Consider the following 10,845-nt stretch of genomic DNA (forward strand, 5'->3'; position numbering starts at 1 on the left):
AACTGTCATGGCTTCAATATCTGCACAACAGATGTACCAATCAGAAATAAACATGCCGATGATTCGAACCGACAAATGCAGATCGACAGCTTGAGCTGTAGCACTTCATACTTTGAAAGCTGTATAGAAAAGGGGGGCAACGTGCAAGCATCAAGCTAACCCCCTCAATCCCGATAACAACGAGAAATGGCGGAGATAATGAGATTTCCAGTCATGCATCTTCTGCTACTCTGATCCACCTGCTAGTGCTAGGTACTCAAGCAAAGCCCACATGCAACATAAGCAGTGCAGCTTATAACAAAGGCAGTGAACAAGAACAAAAAATAAATAAAGGTGACTGAAAATGAACGCTTCCATGGAGAAGGCACGATAACTCCTCGATGGTAATGTCGATGTACATGTAGAAAGTACAAAGGAACCTGGTAAACGGCCTCCTCTTGATGATCTGAGAATTTCTAACTGAACTAAGTGGTCAGAAAGAAGGCAGACCTATAATCTATGTACCTTATATTGTCCAATTTTGTGTAGGGAAACAACTTATAAAATGCACCTAACCGCTCTGGAATGAAAAGAAGTACAGAGCCGTACCACATGAACTCTCAAGCAGGGGTTCTTCCAACATTCAGATTACAAGAAGTGTTCAAGGGCTATTTACTAATCATATCGTATCGTTGGTGTCCGTCCATCATCACGTGCCCGCAACCGCCAAAGCATAGGTGTCAAACAATGACTTGTACTCTTCGTTCTCAGCACACCCTCTACTTCTGAGTAAACTCATTAACCTGTCGACACTCTCCGTGTCGTTCTTCTCCTTGAAATATGCCAGGAGACTCTCAACATTGGTTGGTCTTGGTCTCCATTTACTAGCACTTTTAACTGCAGTGGCTTTCTCCAAACATGACAGAGATTCAGCAAACTGATTGTCCTTCAGATACGCCGTGGCAAGGATTTCCCAGGTATTTGGTTTGGGGTTCCCACCTTTCTCAACAAATCTGTTCAGAGTTTGCTCAGCCTTCACAACAAAACCTTCTCTAGAATACCATGCTAATAAAATGTTCATAGTCTTCGGATCGAAACTAGAACTTTTGGATGCCCATTCTTCATATAGAAGTTCAGCTCCCTCTATATCTCCTAGCCTAACAAGGGCAGACAGTACCTCCTGGTAACCCAGGTTATGAATTGTCTTGAAAGTTGCTTTGTACCAATTCCAAATGCGGTAGACTTCTTCTTTCTTCTGAAGATGGCTATAGAGTGTGATGAGAAAATGGAAACATTTTTTATCCCTACCTGTTGCTCGCTTCTCAGCTTCTTTCAGGCATTCTTCTGCCTTCTCAAAGTTCTCCAGCTTGATATGCATGCTAGCAAGTGTGGTATAAGTAGTCCAGTTGGCAACAACGGACTCATCAGCAATCATCTGGTTAAAGACTCGTTCCATTGCATCAGCGTCTTTCATAGCTGCACAGCACTTTATCCAAATGTTGTAAGTGCAGACATCAAAGGCGATATTTCTTTGCTTCATCTCATCAGTAACTGTAGACACTTTCTCAGGCTCTGCAACATCCACGTAAAAATTCATCAACACATTAAAAGGTAATGTGTCAGTTGCAAACGCCTTTTTCCTCATCTGCTCAAATGTGTATTCTGTTTTCTCTTTCATCCTAGCTTGGGCATAAACATTGAGAAGAGACCCATATGTTCGCTTGTCTTTCAGTGGGTCAGGAAGTTTTTCAAAGTATTCTTCAGCATCTGGAACACCACGTACTTTTGCAATCAGATCTAACTGGATCGCCATATCACTAGATGAAAGCGAAAATCTATCCCTTCGATCAGTCATCCAATCATAAACCTGTACATGACAGAGAAAAAACTTGATGAGAACCCATATGACTAGTAGGATTAGCCATCAAAAGGCACCCAGACAATAGCAAGAAAGGATGTCCAAACGCTTCATACACTATCACTATCGAAGGTGAGCCTTGAAAACAATTTGCAGGGTCGTTAAGGGTATTGAACTACTGTTCCTCACACTAAGTAATTAATGTCAGATCAGATAAACAGCAGCTACCTTTCCAGTTAGCTTCCAATTCACGATAAACTGGCACATTAAACCTTGCCTGAAATGGAGCAGGTCCAATTATGTTTATCTTTATCTCAATGTGGTTGCATATTTGTTTGATCATCCTTTGAGCAATGAATTCCTCAACATACACCGGATAATCTGCTCAAAGTATCAGCAGAGTAATTCCGATTTAAGTCCGACCTCGGCAATTAGATTTGCCGCACAAAATGTACTAGCATACTCAAGTGACACTAAATTTCAGTCTAAATAGTGCTCCAACTACCACCAAGAATTTCAACACTATCTGCCGCACACACTAGATACAAAATTTCATAAAATTTGCAGCACCGAAGCGAACGTAATTACACAAGCAACCATAAAACAACGCATCGTTAGTTAATTTCTGTGGCTGGCATACGCATAGGCATAGTGTTCAGTTAATGTTACCAACATTAGCCTCTGAATCCGAACGAAACTGAGTCGCTGGATCACTCATCAAGCATTCAAGCAGCGACAGAGTCGAGGTTCAATAGATCTCCGAGAGACGGGACCAGGAACGGTTACCTCGAGCGCGAGGTTGAACCGGCGGAACTTGCGGAGCTCCCTGGCGATGCGGCAGAGCTCCCACTTGTCGAGGCGGCGCTCGCCCTCGTCCCAGTCCGCCAGCGTCCGCCCCACGGGCCGGCCGCCGTGGCCCATCGCCACGCGCCGGTACAGGCTGCTCCACCGCAGCGCCGGGCGCCGCTCGAAGTCCACCGTCCCGTAGCTGTGCACATTCGCCACCTGCTGCCCGGCCAACGATGACGACGACGCCGGCAGCGACTGGGCCGAGGAGGACGCGCACCGGACCGTGAACGCAGCAGCGACACCTACGCTCGGCCGCCGCGGAGAGGGGCGGGACGGGGCCCTGGAGGAGGGGGGGAGGAGGTGGTGGAGCAGCATGGCGGCACCGGCTGTGGAGCTTTGCGTGCGGGTGGGAAGGGCGAGAGGGGAGAGGGGATAAGATGGAGCGGAGTGGGGTTCCGGCTCACGCTTTGAGATTCGCGCGCGCGGATCGGAGGATCCGGGCCCCACTGCTCGCCGCATTCGATCTTCCCGCGCAGATTTGTATTTGTGGGCCGTGGTTGGCCCATTAGTCAGTCCGTGTTGGCTCTTCTTTCTCTGAACTATCTGAATTTGCTCCCTTGCAAACCTGGTTCTTTGCAGCCTAAAAATAAGGCAACTGGTTCATTGCTTATTTCGTTATTCCAACCACTTGTAGATGTAGAAGTTAGTTGGAAACATGTACTAGTACGGTACTAACTTTTAATGAGAAATGTATATATGTGAACAGCCACGGTTTGATCTTATCGCGCACCTGATCAGACGCCATTCAACCATGAAGGAGGAGCGAGATCGGCGGGAGGAGGGAGGAAGAAAGGATGCTGACCGGCGATCTTTTTGCTCAAAAAAATTTCTGAATCTGCTCCCTTGCAAACCTGGTTCTTTGCAGCCTAAAAAAAACTGGTTCATTGCGAAAGTGTCTTTCTGCTCCCGAGCTCAAATGAGATCGGTGAACAGTAAAATAAAAAAAATTCAAAAAAATTCAAAAAATTCCAAAAAAGAATTGAGAGAAACATTGACAAAAGTTCTAAGCGCTTGCAAAAAATCATTATAGAATCACATTCCTGTAAGGCGTGGAAAAAAAACAAATTCAGTGCTCCAAAATGCTTTTGAAAGTAGCATTTTCAGAGTAGCGATTTTTTTTGCCACGCCTTTTAGGAATGTGATTTCATGACGAATTTTTGCAAGCACTTAAAACTTTTGTCAATGTTTCACCCGAGCTCATTTGAGCTCGGGTGCAGAAACCTGCGTCCGGTTCATTGCTTCTTTCATTATTCCAACCACTTGTAGATGTAAGTTAGTTGGACACATGTACTAGTACGGTACTAACTTTTAATGAGAAATGTATATATGTTGTGAACAAACACGGTTTGATCTTATGGCGCATCTGATCGGACGCCATTCAACCGCGAAGGAGGAGCGAGATCGGCGGGAGGAGGGAGGAAGAAAGGGGGCTGACCTGCGAGGCCATGGCAACGGTGACGGGCCACTCCGAAAGGTAAGAAGGTTGCGCTGGGTCATTTCCGTTGTTTAAATATGTAAGAAAATCACCTTACTAAATTTTGTACTTAAGCAGAAATGGCTCAACAACTGCAAACTGGAACTGAGAAAGTACTGTAACTCCAACAAGAGAAGGGTCGGCCATGATGTATAGGTGGACACACGTGGAAGACGTAACAAGTTGCTTCTACCGCCTAAACCTTTCCTTCGTCAGTGCATTTGCTGCCTGATCAGTCTATGCTTCACTGCACCTTTGGTGCACGTAACTGAATGTTGTTTGTTAGGCCTTGGCCTAATTTGAAATGCACAAGGTAGAAAATGATCTACCGTTTCTTTCAAAAAATAATTCATAATCCAATGGTCAGAAATTTGAAAAGTTTAATTACAAGGAGGACTGATGATGTAAATGTCACTTGGAGGCAGGCAATGTGACTTAGATTACAGGTGATATTGCTAAGGTATCTGAGGATGTTGTCCGTGAATACTATCAACAGGAGGTGGAAATGCTAGAGGGTCTCAGTGAAATGGATGCACTGACAGACCGTGGTTTTCTTCCTGATATGTCCAAGGTCTGTTCTATAAGCCTCATGTTGTGCCATTAGTGAAGACAGCTCATTTAGAAGTCAAGCAAAATTTATCTACCTGGAAGAGCATGGACATGTTGCTACTTGCTAGGACTGAAAAATTAGCCACCCGGCCATCTAACAGTGCAAGCATGATTTATTTTATTTTTTCTGCAAAAGTGTACCTTCCTCGGTTTTCACCTGCATATTTTCTGATTCGAGGAAATGAATGTCTTTTTTCATAGCGGTATTGACAGGAAAGTGCCTTTTCCACCCAAGCAAAAGATGAGGGAATTTCTAATCTTAGTAGGAGCATTCCAAAGAAATAACTTGGTAGTCGCGTTAGCTGCGCTTGGGATGGTTTTAGGCGCGGCGTATGCCCCCTTTGGCTATATAATCGTGTGGTTTATGGAAATTTAAAACTGGGCTTCCTTAAAACCGGGCTTCCATGAGGAGTGGTTTGCTTGCTAGTATTATAGCTTCCACTTTGGATTCTCTTCTTGGCTTGTTGTCAGCTTTTATCTTATGGTTTACAGCATTTTCTATGCACACACCAAATCCCCACAGATACCCAATCGGTACGCGTGTGCAGCCTCATTGGTAAGTTTTGTTGCAACATGTAATCCCTTTTTAGGGGAACGTGTTTATAATCCATTCGACCAGTCTCATTGGTGTCTTTTGTTGCAACACGTAATTCCTTTTTTGGGGGAACATCTTAATTCAGTATAACTGATGCATTCTTCAATTACTACTCTCACTAAGATAGAAGCACAAACGGATATTAGATGAGAACACAAAAGAATACGTTGGAACTTTGTGATTTAAGAAGACTTGATATCATAGGTCACCTAAAGATCATGCATACCTGTACATGATACCTATAGATCATGTCATATCATTTATCAATGATACCATCAATCATTCAGACATACCGTCTGGGATCAAGATGACCTGCCATTCCCTAAAAGAGGGGCCTGTTATGGAGATACCAACATGCTCAAGTGGGAAAATAAGTGAGCCAAGATAAGCAACTGGTTGAATCCCTGATATCATTTTCATTTTCCATTTCCCCCATGAAAGAGTTCTTCTATTTTCCACGGTGATATGAGTTATACTTTCTCCAAAAGCCCACATGCTATGGAAACCAACACAAGCCTAGTCCAAAAGCACCGCTACAAATGTTAGCTGAACGGGCAATTTTGCCTCCGCGGCAGACGCACATTGTCAATGTAAATTGGGGCGATAACGACGGCACAAGCATGAACAAACCGCAGAAAGCCCTACCGGTGATCGGTAAATAAAGGTACCGTGATGATCCAGGAAACTAAGGGAAACTACTGCTACCGCCTGTTCCTAAGTTGGTCTCTAGTCTACGGTTGCTTGAGGCGCCCCTCGCCATCAGCAACCACGTCCGCTGAGGAGGAGCTGCGGGTTACTGAGCTAAGTTGAAATGGTTGGCAAAGAAGTTCTGCCTCTGGTTGCCGCGCATTGAGAGGAACCTCCAGCAGCAAGTCTTGATCAGAATTATCCATGTACTGCGGAGGGGCAAGCATGGATATTTTATCTGGGGGTAACATGAGTAAGTTAAATGGTGCTCCTCCAGATTTGGGCAAAAATGAACCTTTGAACTGAGGAGCCATAGCCACAGATTTGCAAACTTTTTTGGCAATCCTCATGGTTCCTTCTGCATGTTCACAAGCAAAAACAAATCAGAAAGCTTCTCCCTGTTATTCCCAATAAATTAAGGAAATGATGAAGTGTGAATTGAATACAGAGGACATTTTTCAGATGCTCACAACTAAAAACAATGTGCAAGTAGGAATCAGAGGAACTAAGATTGCTGACCTTGGCAGCTTTGCAACTGGCTTTCATGAGGCCTTTTGAGAGGCTTCATGGTGGATTTGGTAAGGTCTTTCAAAGCACTGGTATTTTCATTTCCTCCTGTTTCCTTAGTGCCTTCTCCCTAAAATAAGAGAAACAAACACTTAATCATGTACACAACAAAGGTTAGAAGTTCGTAACAGTATATGCAGTGAAGAGAAAAGCACCAAGGCAGAATTGGCTAAGGAAAAATGGATAGAAGGAAGGGGGCAATGAGATCATCATAGACTTGATACCTCTAAAGCTACTGAAACTAAAGCTGAACCTACATTTTCCAGGGTATGCTGCTTTGAGTAATGAAGTTTACCCCTGCAAAAGAGGTACAAAAAAAAACCTTAGCTTCTTGATTTTCACCCCAATAGCTTCTCTGACTAATAGAATGCAGAACTGTAGATAGCATTATCATGTATCTGTATAGGAAACCAATGCACAATACTACTAATACAGGTGTAGAATACCTTTTAACAATTTCATGTGTCTGCACCGGAAACCACTTTGGCTTCTCAGGTGAAGCATTTGAATTACTTGCTCCCTTGCTTTCACTATGCACAACAAACGAAGCAGTCCCTGAGTAGGATTCACTTGTAAGGAATGATTTATTATCTGCAGGAACAGAGTTTGCTTCTGAATCTTCCTCCGCTGATTTTGAGTTTGAACTTCTCAGAAGCATGCTTCCATAGCCAATCTCAAAGGAACCCACAGGAGTTGCAGTGTGGTAAATTAGATCTTCCTCCGAGGATCCAGAAAGGTAACATAACTGCTCTTCATGCATTATACAATGAAGATCTTTGACAAGCATATCCACGGATGAAGACTTGGTCCGAGTGACACAGCTTCTCTTTTTTGATGGTACCAATGACTCCCAAGCATGCGATTGCGCTGACCCTGAATTCAAAAGATCAGACAACCATCATTAACATAACTAACTTTAGTTACACAAAAAACAAGAAAGAAAGCAATTATGGGTTACAAATATAAATCTTGGTAATGTAAATTGAGTTTACGGTATCACGAAGTATTATAGCTTTTTTTATGTTGATTATTGTATTTAATCGAGTTCATGTGTGGTAAAGGAAGACACTGATACAATAACTGATGTTTGAAGCATTGATTTTAGGGTCGTCATTTGAATACAATATATGGACAATGATTTATCAAAGTTCTTGAGAAATGATGATGCAGGATTACAAAGTAAGCACCAGTGAAGTGGGGTTGCTGAAGTATGTTTCAGTACTTTCAGTAAGTTTGATGAAAACAAGTACCTGCTCTGCATTATACACAGTTACTAGCACAGACTCGTGCAAGGGTAGTACTACAAGAACTACCTATAGATGTTTACAACAAGTCTTAGGGGAGATTAGATATAACATTGCAGACCAACACTTAAGTGTGTATTTCTGACCATCCATCTCAAGCTTCAAGTTCCATGTTTCTACGTTAATTGTTTCAATTGAACATAGTCATATAACCCATGGCACTCAACAAGACTCTGAAGAACATAAAAAAATTCTTATTTAGCAGCAACACATTAGGAAATTAGAGATTACTGACCCATTTCACTAGCATCAGCAGAACCATATGGAGCACAACTCTCTGAATATGATAGTGCTGATCCAGAACTAGATCGACTTGGGTCGGCATCCCCCATCTTCCAGAAGTTCTGATCAGAAAATGCTCCATTCTCCCTTATGCTGTGGCTTGGCTTTTTCTTGAGCTGCCGCTGTTCCTTTAGTCTCAATGTCGGCGGCTTCAGCTTGCTAACTCTAGGTTGATCAGCATCGATATCATCACGAGAATGCATTGGTGTGTAATTCTCCAATGAACCCTTTGTTCTCCATCTCGAGCCACATGCATTGCAGAGCACTGGCTTATGTGGTGGCCCATTTCGCCAAAGTGGAGTGCCTGTTTCAATATTTGCCATATGTAAGAATAAATGCAGTACAAGATCGATATGCAAGAATGTACACAGTATTGCAGGTACTTATTAGCAGCGTGTCCCTCACGAGATTGTATCAGAATTTTTACAAAAAAATTGTCTTTGCTATCACAAGAGATGGTGGTATCGAGGAATGCAGCACAGACGAACACTTAGAAACTATACATTTTTCAAGAATGTGTCTTTTGAGACAACAATTAGTATTTAGTCACATACATGGTCAACTGCATACTCCAGATTTGTTTTCAGTGGTTAGTACTAGAATGTAATTATTCATTCGCTACCATACCAAATGAGGCATACCAGACGCAGATTATCAGTGAAACTGAGCTGCTTGCTTCAGTAAGAGCTAAAGAGCTACTGACTGTATGATGCCACAGAGGTTAAAGCAAAAGAGAGAGCTGATCTGCGTATATTACACAAAGCAGCAAATGCCTTCCACAAAATTAAGCATTTATGTAGTTTCAGCAGCTCAGGAACTCTAAATGTTTGTTTGGCAAAAGCAGATGGCTCTTGTCTTCTTGTATAAAAGGAGCGTGAGCTGCATCTAGTTGCTCATTGTCTGCACAGGTGTTCTAACAAGTATCCCCTACACCATCATAGTCAAACAATTTGTCTGTTTGAATCATAGTCAAACAAAACTCTGAATATCTGCCAAGATGAGGTGATTCGTTCCTCATGTTCAGAATTTTGCATCCAAAGGCCTCCGAGACCTTAACCCAATCCAAGCAGCCCACAAAGCTCTCCCCCAAACACCTCAGGTGGTTCGACAGATTGCAGCTAACATCTACCAAACCGCAAACGAACGGCAATCAAGAAAGAAGAAGCGAGATTAGGAAGCCGGGTCCAAGGGGGCCGAAAGATTTCTTGCGATACCCGGTCCCCAGATGCATAATTCAGAGAAATCAACGCCCATGACACCCAGCCGCGGAGGAGCAAAGGGATAATAACAGATGTAAAATAAGCAAGAAAAAAAAAACAGGAAGCATATAAAAAATCGGCGAGCCGAAGAACAGGAGCTCACTCGTGACGCCGCAATGGCAGCAAGGACCTTCCTTTCCCATGCCTCCTCCTCCCCTCGCCCCCCGCAAGCAAAACCAGGAAGAACCGGAGGAATTCCCAACCAGAAAAACACGGAAAAACAGAGCAGTTCTTCTGTGGTAGTACTAGCAAGTAATTCGCGAGCAGAAAAAAGGGGGAGGGGGAAATCAAGGGGCGGTTCTCCGGTGGTGTATGAATCTGTTCAGGCCCGGAGGGGGCTCGTGGGAACAATTCCGCAGCCCATGTGAAGTCGGAGAAGGCTTGCTCGGTAGGTGCTGTTCTTTCTTTCTTTCTTTCTTCTTCTCTGTTCTTTATTTCCTTTTCCTTCTGTTCTGTATCCAGTCTTTTGGCGAGAGGGTGAGGAGAGAGAGGGGGGAGGGGGGGTGGAGAGGGGAAAGGGATTGGAGAAATAATGGAGGAAGGGAAGGGAATGCAGCAGCGGAAGGGTGAGATTAAGGCCTGGTGAGTCTTTGGGTGAAAGGCGTTTGGGGGGAGGAATCCAAAAGAATTTTTAGTATAGTTTAAAAAGCTGTGGGTTTTCAGTAATGACGCAGCCAAGCAACTAGGAATTGGGCAAAGTTGGACAAGGAGAGGAGGTAGGGGTAGAGGGATAAGAGGCCAAAGCTTCTTTTCTGGTAGTACTGTCTTTCAGCCTTTGGGTTTTTCATTGTTACTATGATCTAATTTTATTTTATTGTTATATAATCATGTGGTGTGGACTAAGTGGAAGTAGGGGGGTATTTGAAGAACTTATTGGTCAATTTGCTTACCTTTAAAGGCCCTCCATTTCTGGTGCCACTGGAAGAATCTTTTCCTTAGCTCCTTTGCATTTTGCCCCTTTAAGAGATAACACATATTCTGTTCACCAATGCACGTCTAGAGCAATGAATACGGCATGAAAGCACATCCAATGGGTCATTTTTAAGTTAAATAAAGCCGGCATAGGAAATAAAGGAGTTCAATTTTGATTGATTGAAATGATGCTTCTAAGCACAATGCATGTTCCTTTTTTTGCTAGAAAAACACAGCATAATATAACTTGGTGCATAGCTTAGATGCATAGATTAGCTATGTGTAGTTTTGTATTGGCTAAATATAACTCTCTCTCCTAAATGAAAAGCAACGGTTGTGCAATAGCGCAGGAGGACATATATCATCGCACGGACGAATAGGAAACACGTATCACCAAAAAGCGCGGGAAAATGCATGTACTTTTTTGAATGTAGTACTAACCGACAAATTGTGATTTGAAGCGCCATAAA

General features: G+C 43.2%; 1 protein-coding gene across 1 annotated transcript; it reads right to left on the reverse strand.

Moving 5' to 3' along the window:
• Nucleotides 1-307: 307 nt before the first annotated feature.
• LOC123054084 (uncharacterized) lies at nt 308-9,972 on the reverse strand. The gene is made up of 10 exons (XM_044477762.1): nt 9,567-9,972; nt 8,158-8,508; nt 7,065-7,491; nt 6,843-6,915; nt 6,571-6,688; nt 6,100-6,409; nt 5,658-5,860; nt 5,591-5,603; nt 2,066-2,114; nt 308-1,846 (listed from the first exon to the last, which is right to left on the reverse strand). Exons 1-10 carry the CDS (start codon nt 9,604-9,606, stop codon nt 689-691), a joined length of 2,742 nt encoding a protein of 913 aa, XP_044333697.1. The 5' UTR covers nt 9,607-9,972; the 3' UTR covers nt 308-688.
• Nucleotides 9,973-10,845: the final 873 nt, after the last annotated feature.

The sequence above is a fragment of the Triticum aestivum genome, chromosome 2D (genome assembly GCF_018294505.1).
Source record: "Triticum aestivum cultivar Chinese Spring chromosome 2D, IWGSC CS RefSeq v2.1, whole genome shotgun sequence".
Classification (NCBI taxonomy): Eukaryota; Viridiplantae; Streptophyta; class Magnoliopsida; order Poales; family Poaceae; genus Triticum; species Triticum aestivum.